Below are 17,997 nucleotides of genomic sequence, written 5' to 3'. Positions count from 1 at the left end.
CCCATCTGTCCCGGTCCCTAACTGCTCGCCGTGTGGTGCTATATTTGGCCCGCGGCTCGGGTTTCACAGCCAGAATATTGGCAAGAAGAGAGAGGGAGAGTGTTAAGGTTAGTCCGGAGGGAACAGAAGGTAGAAGGGACATTTCTGCAGAACAAGTCTTCATGAATCAAATGCAATGAATGCAGAAAAAAACTGTGAAGTCTGTTGTAATGCTTGACACACAAAATATGCTATTATACATATTTTTAATTGATACTTAGGCAACATTCAGAGGCTCTCAATGTGCATTGGACCCCGTTAAAACCACACGTTTGGATAATGATAAGATACCAAGCATCATGTTGAATAAGTCATTTCACTGGATGCCTAATATTATATTTCTAATGAAGACATTTAATACGACACAGAGGAGGTACGGCAGCTTATCCACTCTGTCCAGCTGAGTGGACGCCTTGACCCTTAGACCACCCTATGGTTCATCTCACCTATAGGTTACCTTAAACCTATAGGTGAGAAAACCTATCTTACCCTCTTAAAGGGGGAACTACGCCCATTTTCAAAATACACGTTATTCCATATACTCTTAAAACAGTCCAAATTTATTAGCAAACTTGAACAACCCTCTTCTAAATCCAGAAACTAGAGTGTCTGCTCCGAAAACAATGAATTGTGAAAGATGTTATAGATTCAATTGTCAAGCTTATTTTTGAAATGTGGCAAAAAAGATGTATTGTGTGGCTGTAATCCGCCTGTGAACAGGAGTAGAAGAACATGTTTGAGAGTTTGCAAACAGACGGAAACCTCCGGTTCTGCCAAGTGAAGCCAATGAGGAAGTGCCTTGAACTTGCATTCTCTCTACTGTCCATCAGGGGGCGACTCCTCTGGTTGTATAGAAGTCTATGAGAAAATGACTCTACTTCTCTCTTGATTTATTCCCTCAGTAAACATTGTAAACATGAGTTTATGGTCTCAATCTCTAGTTTCAAGTCTTCTTCAATACAGCATGATGTTCATTTAGTAAATGATGCTCCATTTAGAGTCAAACAGACCATAAAGCAGGGGATGCTTTAGGGCGGGGCTACACACTGATTGACAGGTCGACACCAGAGACGTATAATCCGAATATGGTCCGTTTCGATTATTGGGTTGAAAAAACAACAACATGGCGATGGCCGTTACCCAAGATGGTGATGGCAAAATCATCGAATTCATAACATCAGTCCACAAAATAATTGGTGACGTCCACTTCTTATTTACAGTGTTGACACACAAAAGAGGGGGATATAGCAAAGACTAGTGCTGATTTAAGGTTCACCACTGGGTTTGTTCAAAGTCATTACCGCTTACATGGATAAGATTGAAAAGAGTCACAGATCCGTAGCATTTTTAAGACTCTAATTTAAACTAGACTGAAGACAGAACAGTGTGTTAGAAGTGTGTTAGAAGGACAAAGACTGATACAGGACTATGCGGCTTCACTCGGTCTATTTCTAGTCCACTATCACACTTTGTGCTGTCAGAGCTATTCTGGCTCTTCATCAATCTACTGATTACAATTAAGTGCCTGTGATAAGTTCAGACGGAATTTCCACACTCACATACACACACACACACACACACACACACACACACACACACACACACACACACACACACACACACACACACACACACACACACACACACACACACACACACACACACACACACATATCCTCTGAATATTCTTCTTGTTCGTCATCACACCGCTATTATTAATAACTGATACCAGAGTATCACTTAAAAATAACTGCATTATTTAGTGGTGACTTCTATAACGTAAAGACTTTATATCTGTGCTGTGATCTGCTGGATGTAAGAATAGAACACTTCTTTATACCAGAACACTGTTCCTCACAACAATTCCTCACCTTCAGGCAGGATTTATGTTTTTAAAACATATACCTGGATGCCCCGAGACATTTATTCTCATATTAGGCCTTTGTTGGTAACATGGTCAGACATCAGCTTGAGACACGTTGGAAGCCACATCACACACGAGGTAGCACACAGCACACACACACACACACACACACACACACACACACACACACACACACACACACACACACACACACACACACACACACACACACACACACACACACACACACACACACTCACACACGTCTCAACAAAAGGGTCAATTACAAATGCCACTAGGAATAATCATAAACAATAATTTGTGTTATCAAAGCAGGTCTACTCAACTACACACTTGTTGGGCGCCAAAGCCAACAAACATGGTGGCACTTTTGATTATTAATTAGCGTAAAACAATTAACTCCACAGGAAGTATTTTCTACCTGTGTTCATTAAACTGTATAACTCCTGATTCTTCTGCAGGAAGGACAGCTGAACACTTACAACAATAATAACATCATCATGTGCAATGTTACTCCTTTCAACTTCGTGCAAATATTACATTTCATTTATTTTCGTTAATCTATCTGCAATGTAAGTTTCTACTACTTTTTCAATATATCATTGACAATATCCCTCTCAATATCATGCTCAATATAACTTTTTTCCATTTTAGTTTTCATTATACACTTTATGTTATTACTCTTGTATTGTTGTGTTTTACTTTTTCTACTTTAGTTGAATTGTATTACCTTACTCTTATTGCTATTGTATTATTTTTTGTAATGGTGTCAGTATTATTTATTTTACACTAAAACAATATATATGTTTATATTTGAATGCTGTTGTTTTTGGTTATTCATTATTATTATTATTATTATATTCCTTTATTGATCCCCATGGGGGAAATTCGGGTGTAGCAGCAGCTCAATTACAGAAACAGATAATAAATACAACATATTATACAATAAAAATAACAATAAAATAGAATAAAGATAAAAATAAAATCGATCTTTAATGAAACTCTTGCACAATATTTTCCTCTGGATTAATAGAGTTATATCTTATTTTATTTTATCTAATGTAATCTTGAAAGAAGTGTAGAAGCCCTGTGAAAACTTGCATTTTGACTGTTTGCATTTAACTTTCTGTACAAACGCAACGCCACCGTTTTGCCAGCAGAGTTTACTATTATGAACTATAAATTCTTCCAAACAATAATAAACTATTACAACAATAATCCCTTCACTGTGGGCTCCAGTCAGTGCTATTATAAAAGCCTCGCATCTACCGTCTAACACAGTGGTTCTCAACCTTTTTTCAGTGATGTACCCCCTGTGAAATATTTTTTTCAGCCAAGTACCCCTAACCAGCGCAAAGAATTTTTGGTTGAAAAAAAGATGTAATACACAGCGCTCTGCCATCAGTGTCTGATTTATTAAACTGTCAACACTGGAGATTGCATTGTGGCATTGAATTCAGTTCATGAACTTATATTTTATTGAATATTTATTAAATAACTATTTTGAAAGGATTTTTGAATGGATGCTAATTTTAAATATATTCTTTAAAAATCTCACATACCCCCTGGGGGTACGTGAAGGCACTCCAGGGGGTATGTGAGAGCTCTGGTTTATGCTTTAAGATGCTTGTTTAAGAAAGGAGATGCACTTATGACTTCTGGTGACTAGTAGTTCTCTTGAATACCTATGTTGAATACACTTCCTGTAAGTCGCTTTGGATAAAAGCGTCTGCTAAATGACTGTAATGTAATGTAATGTAATGTTTATTGTTTCCTTTTATGTGTATTTAACCATTGAACTAATTCAAGAAGCTCCAATAAACATGACACTTATCTGTCCTGTTTAGTGAATGACATGTGTGCCTATAAGAGTCAATTATTATACAGTATATGTAAAAACCCACTCAGCCACAGAGGTGATAATCTTGTTGTAGAGAATAACCCCCATTTGAGAACCACTGCTCTAACATACTAACAAGCCATTTACGAATTGCGTTTTCCCGTCTGAGCAAGTTTGTCCTCTTGCGCTTCCCGTCGCTGCTCGCTGATTGGTCGCAGATCCAACATGGCGCCGCCCGCGGAATAGTAAAAAACAACATGAAGAACACGTGAATCAGGTGTTTCTCACGGTGTGTTTCACGTTTCCAGACACAATAACAGTCCGCAGCGGCTCTGAATGACCCCTCTGTGATGTCCGCTCTGTGAAACTACACACAGGTTGTTTACTTTAGCTTTGTTAGCGTGCTAACGAGCCTGCTAGCATCACAGCTAACGTTGGAACAGAGGTAAGAGACCTGATGAATGACGTTAGCATTCAATGCTAGGCAGCTACATGCAGGGAGCAGATGTATGTAATGTTACTCTAGCTTTATGTTCTCTTAATGTGACACTTTAATGAGGGTTTAATGTTCTCAGTGTGTTTACTCCTGTTCAGTGTGTTGACATGTTGAGATCACCATCAGTGATGTTATTCTCTACAACAAGATTACCACCTCTGTGGCTGAATGGGTTTTTACATATACTGTATAATAATTGACTCTTATAGGCACACATGTCATTCACTAAACAGGACAGATAAGTGTCATGTTTATTGGAGCTTCTTGAATTAGTTCAATAGTTAAATACACATAAAAGGAAACAATAAACATTACATTACATTACAGTCATTTAGCAGACGCTTTTATCCAAAGCGACTTACAATAAGTGTATTCAACATAGGTATTCAAGAGAACTACTAGTCACCAGAAGTCATAAGTGCATCTCCTTTCTTAAACAAGCATCTAAAAGCATAAACCAGAGCAAAAGTATAGAAACAAACTAATACGAATATAATAAGTGAAACAAACTAATACGAATACAATAAGTGAAACAAACTAATACGAATGCAATAAGTGCTACGAGGAAGGCTCAGGGTAGTACTTCTTGAAGAGGTGAGTTTAAAGATGGGCAGCGACTCTGCTGTCCTGACGTCAGTGGGGAGTTCATTCCACCACTGAGGGGCCAGGACAGAAAGAAGCTGTGACCGGGTGGATCGGCCGCAGGGACCTCTGAGCGACGGGGCAACCAGTCGCCCCGAGGCAGCAGAGCGAAGTGGTCGGGCGGGGGTGTAGGGCTTGACCAAGGCCTGGAGATAGGAAGGAGCTGTTCCTTTCACTGCCCTGTAGGCTATCACCAGAGTCTGTAACTGGATGCGAGCTCTTACGGGGAGCCAGTGTAGGGAACGGAGAAGGGAAGTTGTGTGGGAGAACTTGGGGCGATTGAACACCAGACATGCTGCAGCTTTCTGGACAAGCTCCAGAGGTCTGATGGCCGACTCCGGGGCTCCGGCAAGTAGTGAGTTGCAGTAGTCCAGGCGGGAGATGACCAGAGCCTGGATGAGCACCTGCACCATCTCGTCAGGGAGGAAGGGGAGAATCCTCCTGATGTTGTAGAGGAGGAATCTGCAGGAGCATGTGACCGATGCAAACATCTAGCAACTTATTGCATGTTGCTGTTTTATTTGTTTGGCTACTTGGAGACAAAATCCTATTGATATACAGTACCAGTCAAAAGTTTGTTCACACCTTCTCATTCAACTACTTTGAAGAATCTAAAATATAAAACATATTCTGGTTTGTTGAGCATTTGTTTGTTTACCACATAATTCCATATGTGTTCCTTCATAGTTTGGATGTCTTCAATATTAATCTACAATGTAGAAAAAAATAAATATAAAGAAAAACCATTGAATGAGAAGGTGTGTCCAAACTTTTGACTGGTACTGTACAATGTGAAGAGAATATTTAGAAGAATATTTTTTTAATTGACAAACATTTTTTTAAACTAGAAAGACAAATGCACAGGATGTTTAATGTGTTATATTAAGGGGGGTATAGAGCTGGTTAAATATCACTCTGTGTACAAAGGACTCTAGGAACATAAACACACCGCGAATGAAAACCTACCTGCTGCATGCCAGCTGCAAATCTTCCAGATTAAAATGCATAGTCAAAAACAACCTAAATGGTAAATTTAAAAATCACACAAGGAAAAAGAAAACCAGCAAAAATGCTTTAACTATTAAATAATCATTAAATATTTTTTTTGTTAAATTTTCTACTGATTGAAATAAATAAAATAGCAGGTCGTCCAGCTCTCACGGTTTCATGGTGTCCAGAAAAAAAATCATCTCTCAAGAATCTCTTTTACCATTTAGCTTTTTCTTTATATTTTATCTGTTACTTTTGATTTGTTCTTGTTTTGTACTTTTATCCGTTATTTTTTCTGCTGTTTTATGTGTTATTATTTGATAGCTCCTGCTTTCTTTTATTTGCTTTCTTTGTTTGTGAAGCACTTTGTAACTGCAGTTTTAAAGGTTCTATATAAATAAAGTTATTATATTTTATTATTATCATAACTACAGTGTAAAGACACATACACAACTACACATGAACAACAAAGAGTCAACTATGCTGTCTTCCTCAAACACCAGTAACAGGATTTCCTTATCACAATAGAGTTTTGTTTTTCTGCTAGTTCTTTTTGTTATTAAAACTGTTTGTCTTTCCCAGCCGACATCATGCCTGCCTTCCGGCAAGTGGGAGAGAAGCAGCTTCCCAACCCTGTGCTGTGTATGGCCTGGTCCCCCAAAAGGGATCTCATTGCTCTGGCCAACACAACCGGAGAGGTGGGCTGAAATATTCTTTCTTTTAATCCTGAAACATGTCTCTGTATCTGTAATGTTTTTCTTATTTATTGGTTCATGTTTGTCCGTAGTTGCTGCTCCATCGTTTGGCTAGTTTCCAGCGTGTTTGGAGTTTACCACCCAGTGAGTATACTGGGAAGGAGATCACTGCACTGGCCTGGAGACCTGATGGCAAAAGTAAGGAATGACTGTGTACTTTTTGTTTGTGTAGAGTCGTTAGGGATGCCCTCCGAAACTCGGTTCTAAGTATTGATGGATACTTAACAATACTTGTATACCAGAGTATTAATAAAGTCCGGAGTTATCGATTTTTACATGTCCTTGTGTCAAACGTCCTCTCTCTGTCTCTTTGTCTTTGTGCTTTACTCTGACACACACACAAATGTTGATTCTTGTCTTAATTAAATCTCTTTTTTTCTCACAAATTAATCAAAAAGAACCGATAAGATTATCGATAAGGAACAGAACCGAAAGGAGTACTAGTATCTTTAAAATCCTAACAATACCCATCCCTAGTAGTCGTCTGCTTTTTGATAGGAACAAGGAGATGTTTATTTTTATTCTCTCTTTAATCTCCAGTTTTGGCCTTCAGCCTCAGAGACACGAAGCAGGTGGTCCTGTGTGGTGTTGAGAAAGCTGAGATCCTCCACGTGTTTCCAATGCAGAACTCCGTGACCTGCATGCACTGGATGGAGGTGACGGAGGAGAGCAGGTGTGTACGAGGCTCGGGATCAAACCAGTGGCACAAAGGACGTCTGATTTTTCTAGAATAACGTGGATGTTTGGTCTTCTTGGTGTTTCAGTGCCCTCAACTCCTTCTACAACTCTGAGGATGAATCCAAACTTTTTCTTCCCAAATTGCCAACACTCCCCAAAAGGTAACACTGGCACAAACTGCACATCAGATTATAAGAAAGTTATCCCGTGTTGACTGAGTTACATTTGTCCAAATTTTTGTTTTTCCTCAGCTATAGCACGACTTCAAAGATCTTCAGGTGAGGCTGTATTTTAATGCATAACATGCTGTCTACTGTTTGTTTTGCTTGTGACAGCAGCCATATGTATTTATCTCTGTGTGTTACAGTGAGGAAAAGTCTGATGAGATTATGAATCTCATGGGAGAAGTCAGGTAATTCAAGCCTCACGTCTCAGCAACACACACATTCTCTTTAATGCAGTATTCTTTTTCAATTTGAACTGGAGAATTATTTCATAACCGCATTTTGTTTCCATGCAGACTGAACGTACTTGTTCTTGGAGGAGACTCTGGCTTTGTGGAGCTTTATGCCTACGGGATGTACAAGATAGCTACTCTATCAGGGGTAAGGCTCTTTGGTTGCCGTGACTTTTTCCAAAAGCATTTATTTCTCAAGTTCACTTTGATAAAATATTAGCGGCCAAAGTTTGATCTGAAGAACATAATTCTGTCAATAAACAGCAAAACAAAGTCTTACTTAATTTTATTTGCACTGAAGAAAAATATCTTACAATAAAATGCACGACTCCACGGCCTCAACAATTACTGTAGAGTTGAGCCATCACTTCTCTGACACAGTCTCAACAAAATGTAAACATTGTAAGCTTCACAACAATTTCATAAATCACAAAGCAATTATAATGGACTGCGTGGTTAGGGGATTATAACATAAGAGAAATATATATGTATAAAACAATTCAAGAAAATGTATAAAAAGATGAAGAGGAAAGGGTCTGTCTTTCATATATACATATATTAAATTGAATATTTATTTGTATTTGTGATAAACGTTAAGTCACTAATTAAGTTTTAGAAAGGGGTTGGACCTTTTTTTAAGTGTTGCCTTCTCGTTTTTGGGCATATAATGTGTGTGTGTATATATATATATATATATATTTAGTTTTTGTTAGAATTTGCTGTATTTGTTTACTTCTCATTTTATTTGTTACTTTTGTTTTCTTATTAGTTGTTACATGAATCTAATATGATGTTTTTAGATAATAATTCTGGAATAAACACCAAAGAATTTGAACTTGTGGCACAAATTATGAAATTTGAAAGATCTTGATTATTAAACCTCTGCAAATCCTATCTGTAGACTACAACAATTAATTTAGTGCTTCTAACTCTTTTAATGTGACGACACTTCACAGGTTTCGGGAACCTGTCGCAGCCTGAGTCTGTCCAGCGATCTCAAGTCTTTGTCCGTCATCACAGAAGTCCGGTCAGCTGACAACAACCCGGAGATCTGCTACATTCAGGTGAGGCGGAGGATTTGGCTTTCTGCAGTTCTTTTTCTCTTCATGTGCTCGTCATCTCTAACTTGCATTTTTTATTTACTTGTTTATTTTTTTCTGTCTTCCAGCTGGACACGGGGTTGTTGTCAGACTGTCTGCCTGAGGTGACCAGGATGGCACGCAAGTTCACCCACATCTCTACGCTTCTGCAGTACCTGCACCTCTCACTCACATGCATGTGTGAAGCCTGGGAGGACATCCTCATGCAGATGGATCTCCGACTCACTAAGTTTGTTCAGGTCAGTATCAGGACAGAAACCAGGCTGTCAGGGTCAACACTACATCCTCCATTGATACCGTCAACACTGGAGGCCACCAGGGCTGTGTTCTGGGTCCCTTTCTATTGGTGTTGCAAGTATATCGACACTAGAAAACTATCCCAATACCCCGCCGTAAGAAATGGTTTTATTAGTATTTATTCTTTAAGAATGACAGAGTTTTAATAAAAGTCGTATTTATGAGTTGCATCGTTGTGCGACAGTGTAGCAAGGCTCTGCTTCCACTTGTTGTAGGCATAGTAGCAGTCTTTTGTTCAGTTTTTTCTCTCCCATATCAAATACAGTGGCTCAGATGTAGAGCAGGTCTTAGTCCAAAAAGGCGCTTTACAAATGCAAGTCCGTTTATAAATTTGTCCTGGACTCTCAGCTTTCCAGTCAAACCCAATTTTGCAAAATACTGTTAAGGGGACCCAATATAGAGAAATATTCAAATACACAACTTAAGTGCATGCAAAATAAACTGCTTGGTTTTTGGCCCCAGACTGCATGTGATCATCATAAAGTAGCATGTCTGCAAAGAGGAGACTCCTGGGTACCAAACACAGTAGTCTGTATTTACTTGAATAAGAGATTACATCAAATGTCTTATTCCCTTTTGTTTATAGGAAAAGAACACAAGCACTCAAGTTCAAGATGAGTTTCTAGAGCTTTTGCTGTGGGGACAATCAAGGTGAGAAAAGAGTCTATTTTCTATTGTAAGTACTTTTCTCTTTGTCATGTTGCAATGTTGGGAGCGTCCTGCAGATGGTGGCAACATATTATGTTTGGCTGGTTAATCTGCTCCTTTGACTGTAGGGATGATTCTAATGTTTGTTTCCGTTCACTCTCTGCTTTCGTGTAGCCCTGAACTACAGGCCCTTCTCATGAACCAGCTGACCGTCAAGGTGAGAGAGTAAAAGGTGTAAATGCTCCTCTTATTGTCAGAACTTGTTTTATATGCAGTTCAGATCAGATTTGAAGGTTTGTGTTTATTCTATTTTCATCACAGGGCTTGAAGAAGCTCGGCCAGTCCATTGAGTCGTCTTACTCCAGCATCCAGAAGCTGGTGATCAGCCACCTGCAGAGGTATTTTTCATCCTGTCACTTCCCCTCAATGCTATCTGAGATTCCTCTGTTAAAACATCTCTCTCCCTTTCTGCTTCTCTGCAGCGGCTCTGAGGCTCTGCTGTACCACCTGAGTGAGGTGAAAGGCATGTCTCTGTGGAAGCAGAAGTTCGAGCCTCTCGGTCTGGACTCAGCAGCTATAGAAGGTACCGTGTCCCCCAACCTGAACGATTAGTAAAAAAAAAAAAAAAAAAAAATCAGCTTTATAATCATTAACAACCACGTGATGTGTGTTTTTATGTTCTCAGGTGCGATCACCGCTGTGGGCTCATTTTCTCTGAAAGCCAACGAGCTCCTGCAGTGAGTTCAACCGTTCTACTGTCACTCTGCTCTCATTCTTTTTCTCACTTGTTCAAATTTCAATCTGACTTGTTTCTGTTTATTTGGGAGTATTCTGGTTACAATTATTTGGTCAAATAATTCAGGTATTTATGAGAAAAAAATAATGTTATATGCCTATTCTCATTATTGTTTTCCCATGTTTACATACGGCAATCCTATAGCAGAAATACATATATATCTTAGTATACTAAAATATTCATTTTCTTCCTTTTATTGCTCTCTTGTTATCTGTCCATCCCTATATGTGTTTACCATAACATGTATATATATTTAATTAGAAAATAAATAGTACAAGGTCAGACATCCTAGACATCACTCAGGGAGATGAAGAATAAGAAACAAAGAATAATGTATGTAATAAAAATGATATACTAGAAAGCTCACCAATAACTGGTTATAATGATGTGTGGTAGACAAACTTCAATTATTATTTACATGTTGCATAGACTGCCTTAAAATAATAAAATCTATCAAAAAAAACGTTTAAATGGTGGACGACTTGGAAAATTTATATTTGTGTAGATGAAATTCACTGAGCAGGATTATTAGATTTATCATTGCTTTCAAAATAAACAATAACTTCTTCATGACTTATTTTAATAGAGTGACAATTGTTCCTTAATATGTATATTTCCATATTTGTGGGCAATTTAACAGAATGTGACCAGCTATAAAAGAAATGTGTCAGCGTTTCAGGTTCACTCTGTTTTATTTTGTGTAAATTGTTTATCTGCTGCTGTTTTTCACTGCAGAGATTCACTGCTTTTCATTTTGTCATTTAGGGTGATCGACAAGAGCATGAAAAACTTTAAAGCCTTTTTCCGCTGGTTGTATGTAGGTAAGAAAAAGAAAAAAAATACTAAATTACATTTAATATCATGTGCATGCGTGTAGTTTGACATGCACTGACTTTTCCTTTGTTTCCTCACAGCCATGCTCAGAATGTGTGAGGAGCATGTACCACCTGAACTCAACAAGGTGAGTTATCAAAGGAACCAATTATTAAATAACTAACAGATGAATCATTTTAACGTGTTGGTTGATCCCTTAGATGACTCAGAAGGACATTGCCTTTGTTGCTGACTTCCTGTCTGAACATTTCAGCGAGGTGAGATCAGCGTAATGTTACTGTGATGACAATTTAATACATTTATTATAGCTTTTTACAAACTGCATTTCATTTTATCTCTGTTTTTTACAGAATGAAGAACTCTTTGACCGTAAAGGGAAGTACTTCAACGTAGAACGAGTCGGTCAGGTGAGAGGTTTTGTTTTGCATCGCTTCAATGGTTTTCTTTAAACGGACCTGGGTGACTTTACAACATCCTGGTTTCTCTTTCATCTGCAGTACCTGAAGGACGAGGACGAGGACCTGGTGTCTCCTCCCAACACGAAGGGAAACCAGTGGCTGAAGTTTTTACAGGAGTGCACGCACCTTAAGGGTGAACCATCATCTTGATAATGCTTTTTAACTCATTTAAGTGTGTTAGAATGACTTAAATAATTAGTTTGCCGATGAATTTCTGGGTCTCAATTAGTTTGAGTGGTGATTTTACCCAAAGAAGTACTTCCACCCCAAAATGACCATTAGTATATCCCTTTGTATATTCTTAAAGAAACGCTATTTGTCTCGTGCCTCTACGGTGAACAAAGAATAAAAAAACTGAGAAAAGTCTTGATGAATTAAAGTAAATGGAGACCCCGTTTAATAAGAGCAAGACTACTGGAAAACATCTGTTTACAAACTCACACACACCTCATGCAGCATAATCCAAGTATCATTTATCCAGTCGTATGTTCACTATGTCACAAACACGTCTTCACTTCATCGTACATTTTGAAGGTTTTATGATACCACTGCCATAACTAATGGACAAAAATGTTTGACTGCTTTATCTAGAGAGCCCTTTGCTGTTCCCTTCATTTCCCCAAAAGTCTTTGCACTTCGTCAAGAGGATGATGGAGAACGTGATCGAGCAGTGTCTACAGAAACCTGCAGTGAGTTTTGTTTGCGGCCCTCCTTCCTTTATTGCACCAGAACAATAAAACATTTAATAACAAACGTGATGGGACTTAGGTCCATTGTAGGTAAAAAAAAATAAAAATAAAAAATAGTTAAGAAGCATGGGGAGGGTGGTAATATTCTGAAAAAAAACATAGAGATTCTGAATGTCTGAGATTCAAATAGTAGATTTTACGAGAAAAATAAAGCGTTTATTCTCTGAGATTATAAAATCCTAAATTTGTGGGGGAAAAATAAATATAATTCTCTTTAGATTTAGTGGCAAACCACCTCGCTCCAAGTAGGAAGGTTGGATCAACTTCATCACACCACAGACTCCTCCCCTTGCCTTGTATTGATCCTGCAGTGGATGACCTAGCAATAAGGAAGTACTATAATCAACATATTATCATCAGCATCCGTTTAGAAGAGATTTGCCGTAACAACAACGTACTGATATGGATGAGAAGACATCTTCTGTGCATCAGGAACAACAACACAATGGACAGTTGTTCCTCGCTAACACGTTCATGTAGCATTCCCTCTTTAAAGGTGGCATCTGTGGTGAGATGAGGTCGATCCAACCTTGTAACGTGAAGCAACATGGTTCCTTGTCAAGAAAACACAATGTTCAAGTTTTTTCTTCACTAAATAATCTTTTTAAGAATATATTTTTTTCTTGTAAATCTTGTATTTTTCCCGGGCTCAGTCATTTTCATTTTCAAATTGAACTATTTTACCTGGAATTAGAAAACACTTTGAGATAGGAACATTAAAAAAAAGTTGTCCTGCAGCATTTTACACATACTGTAGCCAAATACAGAGTAATAGAAGGCAATGTGTGTTGGTAGCACTTCTCTCTTTAATGAAGGATAACTAAACAGGCTTTTCAAACATAAAGTTCAGATGTGTTTGATCTTCTTTGTTTGACTTATTTCGTTTTACATTTTGCTTATTTATTGTTTGTAATCTTTTTTGCAGGAAGTAATTGGAAAATCTGTAAAACAGGCCGTCTTTTTGCCTCTGTACACCGTACCAGAGAGGTATGTCTCTGTTAATTATATGTGTTATTTTAATTATGACAAAATGAATGTGATTAAGTTATTTTTTTCATTTTCTTTCCAGCTCTGAAAACACTCCTAGACTTTTTGAACTCCCATCTTTGTAAGTAAAAACACAAACATCCTGCTGTTTCCTGACGTTCTCGTGCAGTAATATGTGTTTTCAAAAAAAAGAAATTATAAATGATGTCTTGATGGAATTTTCTACAGGTGGAACGACAAGAAAGCCAAAATGCACAATGTTGTGTTCTGCATGCCAGAGATTTCACCCTCCAAGCTCTTCCTGTTACGGAAAGGAACGGACCCAAACAGGTGTGTTTGTGTGATTGTGGGAGTTTCTTTGTGTATCTATTCTGTGTTTTTAACCCTGTTTGTTTTGTTTTGCACAGACATATCCCCAACAGCGTCATGTCCATTGACCTCAGCCACCATCTGGACAATGCAGATGAAGATAATGCTGCCGCCCAGTTAGTGCCCCTCATGTTAATGCTACAAATTAATTTATAAAACAGACATAAATGCAAAGTAATTCCTGAGGTAGCGGAGGTTTTACTTCCATAACTTCTCTTTTCAGGACTAATTACGTTTACAGCTGCCTGGATGCCCGTTTCTATGACGATGAAATGCTAACTGTGGTCTTGCAAGGATCAGAAGAGGAGAACAGAAGGTGTGTGCTGGCTCAGCTCCCTCTGGCTTCAGCGCTGAGCTGTGAGACCGAGTTCAACTGGGAGCCCAACCAGAGGTGAGTCAGAATCAGGAGTGACTGGATAAAATGTTGTTTTAAATGTCGGTTATAATTTAGTTTGGGCCATCCTCTAAAGACAACAGATTTGAGGCATAGTGTCACTTGTGTTGTCAGGTTGGACCAGCAGAGCAGCTCTATCCCGTGTAAAGGCCTGGTTTTGGGGAATCAGTGGCGTGAACTGGAAAACATGAAGGCTCAGTTTGTAGCTGTCAACGGGATCCGCAAAGTGGCCTGTGTGGTAAGTTAAACTGTATATCTAGAAGTGTCTTAAAGCTTGAATTCTCTCTACTGTCCATCAGGGGGCGACTCCTCTCACTGTATAAAAATCTATGAGAAAATGACTCTACTTCTCTCTTGATTTATTCCCTCAGTAAACATTGTTCTCTCTCTCTCTCTTATTTTTAATTTATATATATTTTTTATGTATATATTTTTATATATATAAAAATATTGTTAAAAAATATTTATATTTATTTTTTATATATTAAAATAAATATATATATAAATATATACAAAATATAAATATGTATAAAATAAAGATATATATAAAAATATTGTTGCAAAAAATATATAAAAAATATTTATATTTATTTTTTATTTATATATATATTTATTATTTATATATATATTTTATATATTTTTTATTTATATATAAAGATATTGTTGCAAAAATATTTATTTTTATTTTTATATATTAAAAAATATATATATTTAAATAGATACAAAAAATAAATATATATAAATAAATATATATAATATATATTGTTGCAAAAAATATATATATAAAACATATTTATTTTTTATATATTTTTAGATATATTTATTATTGATAATTTATTATTTATATATAAAAGATATATAAGAAAATATATGTAAAAAAATATTATTTTTATATATATAAATATATTTTTATATTTGTTTTATATATATCTTTTTTATATTTTTTTAATGTTTTTTATATATATATTTTATGTTTATATATTTTTTTTTATATATATGTTTTTTATATATATATATATTTATTTTTTATATTTTTATATATATTTATTATTTATTTATTTATTATTTATATATAAAAAAATATATAAGAAAATATATTTAAAAAAATATTTATTTTATATATATAAATATATTTTTTATATATATCTTTTTATATATTTTTTTAATGTTTTTTATATATATTTTTTTTATATGTTTTTATATATATATATTTAGTGTGTTTTTATATTTATTTTATTTATTTTTATATATGTTTTTTATATAGAATGAACTGTGTGTGTAATGTTCCTATATTTATTCCAGGCATCAATAAGATCAGCTGATCCTATTTGTGCCAGCAGGAGCGTGAACCCTGTGAATGAATGAAGTCGACCGTCTCTTAACATTTACTTTATTTCTTCCCTGGCAGCTCAGTGCAAATCTCAGGCACATTCGTGTGTTCGAGATGGATGTAGAGGACGAGGATGACGAGGGAGCCGAGTCACAGAACGCCAGCGCTGACCAGGACGGTCTGGACACGACGATGGCCAGCGAGGGTCAGGGAGAGGAGAGCGTGGAGGTTAAAGAGGAAGATGGAGAGAGAGGAGGAGATGCGTTTAAGAAAACTGAGGAGCAACTGGAGTCAGAGGAAGCCCTCTAACTCTGTTAAGACTGACACACAGAAACAAGCTACATAAACATAAGACTTGTTGCAAAATATTCTTTTTTTACAACATCCAGAAATACATGCATTGTTTATGAAATAAACAGGTTTGTGTTCATATTTGTTTAAGATGTTGATTATGTTTTTGGGTCGTCCGTTGGTACGCAATATTTCAGAATGCCATGAGGAAATTTGTTCAAATTTTACACAAAACAAAGTGATTCGAGCTTAAAGGTCAAGGTCACTGTTAACTCACAAAACATACTTTTGGCCATAACTCAAGAATTTATATGCTAATTATGACAATTTAACAGAAACGTCTAATTGGATAAAATGTCTAAATTGACTGTTTGGCGGGGGAATACAACCTGAGGGCGTTAATTCTAGTTTTATAGTGCTGTAAACCTGGTCAGCATGTTGACAGACTGGTCTCCGCTGTTGTTATACAGTCTGATGGCAGTGGGCCCTGAAAGAGCTGCCCAGCTGCCACAGTTCCTCATGGAGAGGGTGAGAGGGATTGTCCAGGATGGCTCCGAGTTTGGCCTTCATCCTCCTCTCACCCACCGACTCCAGACTGTCCAGCTCCAGACTCACCACAGAGCTGGCTTTCCTCACCAGCTTATTAAGTTTGTTGGCATCTCCAGTCATGATGCCACCACCCCAGCACACCACAGCAAAGAAAATGGCGCTGGCTACCACAGACTGGTAGAATGCCTTGAGCAGTTTATTGCACACATTGAAGGACATCAGCCTCCTCAGGAAGAACAGCCTGCTCTGTCCTTTCCTGTAGAGGGCATCAGTGTTGTGTGTCCAGTCCAGTTTATTGTTGATCTGCACCCCAAGGTACTTGTAGGACTCAACCCTCTCCACTTCCCCTAAAAAAAAAAGAAAAATAATTTATTTTTAAAAAGTACTTTAAATGAGATGCCAGACTACATAAAAAGCATAAAAAAAATAATAGCCTAATAATATAAATTGCCATAGGAGGAACCCACGTGAAAAATAATCTAATCCTAGAAAGAAATTTAAAAGTATGGGCCTTTTAATATTTTTTGGTTTCATCTGATAAATATGAAAACTTGTTTATTATCTGGCCTCCTGTGAAATTTTTCACAAAAAAAGTTTTCCTGCTGGAGGTTAATTGGTAATTAAAAAAAGCTTATATTGCTTTAAATTTACTTAAGAAATTAATTTGATTTAAAAAGGAATAAAAAAAATAGTTGTTAAGCACTTTATATTGCTTTACATTTGCTTAAGAATTAATTTGATTAAATATAACAATAATAATAGTTGTGAAGCACTTTATATTGCTTTAAATTAATTTGATTAAATTAATTGCTTTAATTTGATTAATTAATTTGATTAAAATAACAATAATAATAGTTGTGAAGCACTTTATTCAGCTTTAAATATTGCTTTAAATAATTAGTTAATATTGCTTTTAAATAAAGTAATGTGAAGCACTTTATATTGCTTTAAATTAATTTAAATTAATTTGATAAAATATAATAATAATAATAGTTGTGATGCACTTTATATTGCTTTAATAAAGAAATAATTTGATTAAATAATTAATTTAATAATAAAATAGTTGTGAAGCACTTTATTCAGCTTATATTGCTTTAAATTAATTTGATTAAAAAAAATAATAATAATAATAATAGTTGTGAAGCACTTTATATCAGCTTTAAATTAATTTGATTAAATATAATTTAATAAATAATAATAATAATAATAGTTTTGCACTTTATATTGCTTTAAATTTGCTTAAGAAATTAATTTGATTAAAAACAATAATAGTTGTGAAGCACTTTACTCAGCTTATATTGCTTTAAATTAATTTGATAACAAATCTTTTTAAAAAAAATAAATATATATATATATATATAATAAAAATAAGGTATTGTCCGTCTGTATTTTTTTTTTATTTTTTATATATAT

The 17,997-nt window shown here is 36.1% G+C and overlaps 1 protein-coding gene across 1 annotated transcript; it reads left to right on the top strand.

Moving 5' to 3' along the window:
• The first annotated feature begins 3,916 nt into the window (after positions 1 to 3,916).
• anapc4 (anaphase promoting complex subunit 4) lies at positions 3,917 to 16,174 on the top strand. The gene is made up of 28 exons (XM_054602720.1): positions 3,917 to 4,209; positions 6,475 to 6,590; positions 6,680 to 6,785; positions 7,188 to 7,320; positions 7,412 to 7,486; positions 7,577 to 7,603; positions 7,693 to 7,737; positions 7,846 to 7,930; positions 8,739 to 8,846; positions 8,951 to 9,121; positions 9,766 to 9,830; positions 10,002 to 10,044; positions 10,149 to 10,225; positions 10,310 to 10,410; positions 10,513 to 10,564; positions 11,389 to 11,444; positions 11,538 to 11,584; positions 11,658 to 11,714; positions 11,808 to 11,864; positions 11,955 to 12,048; positions 12,507 to 12,604; positions 13,590 to 13,651; positions 13,734 to 13,772; positions 13,880 to 13,981; positions 14,059 to 14,136; positions 14,244 to 14,411; positions 14,529 to 14,652; positions 15,823 to 16,174. The coding sequence occupies exons 2-28, from the start codon at positions 6,483 to 6,485 to the stop codon at positions 16,051 to 16,053; spliced, it is 2,409 nt and encodes an 802-aa protein (XP_054458695.1). The 5' UTR covers positions 3,917 to 4,209; positions 6,475 to 6,482; the 3' UTR covers positions 16,054 to 16,174.
• The last annotated feature ends 1,823 nt before the right edge of the window (positions 16,175 to 17,997 follow it).

The sequence above is a fragment of the Anoplopoma fimbria genome, chromosome 8 (genome assembly GCF_027596085.1).
Source record: "Anoplopoma fimbria isolate UVic2021 breed Golden Eagle Sablefish chromosome 8, Afim_UVic_2022, whole genome shotgun sequence".
Lineage (NCBI taxonomy): Eukaryota > Metazoa > Chordata > Actinopteri > Perciformes > Anoplopomatidae > Anoplopoma > Anoplopoma fimbria.
This window is presented reverse-complemented; position numbering and strand designations above follow the sequence as displayed.

What these genes read in the sequence shown, in the direction of transcription:
- anapc4 (XM_054602720.1), top strand. Translation starts at nt 6,483, where the DNA reads ATGCCTGCCTTCCGGCAAGTGGGAGAGAAGCAGCTTCCCAACCCTGTG. An exon ending in CGGAGATCTGCTACATTCAG is followed by an intron (nt 8,847 to 8,950) that starts GTGAGGCGGAGG and finishes TCTGTCTTCCAG; the next exon opens with CTGGACACGGGGTTGTTGTC. An exon ending in TACCACCTGAACTCAACAAG is followed by an intron (nt 11,585 to 11,657) that starts GTGAGTTATCAA and finishes TTGATCCCTTAG; the next exon opens with ATGACTCAGAAGGACATTGC.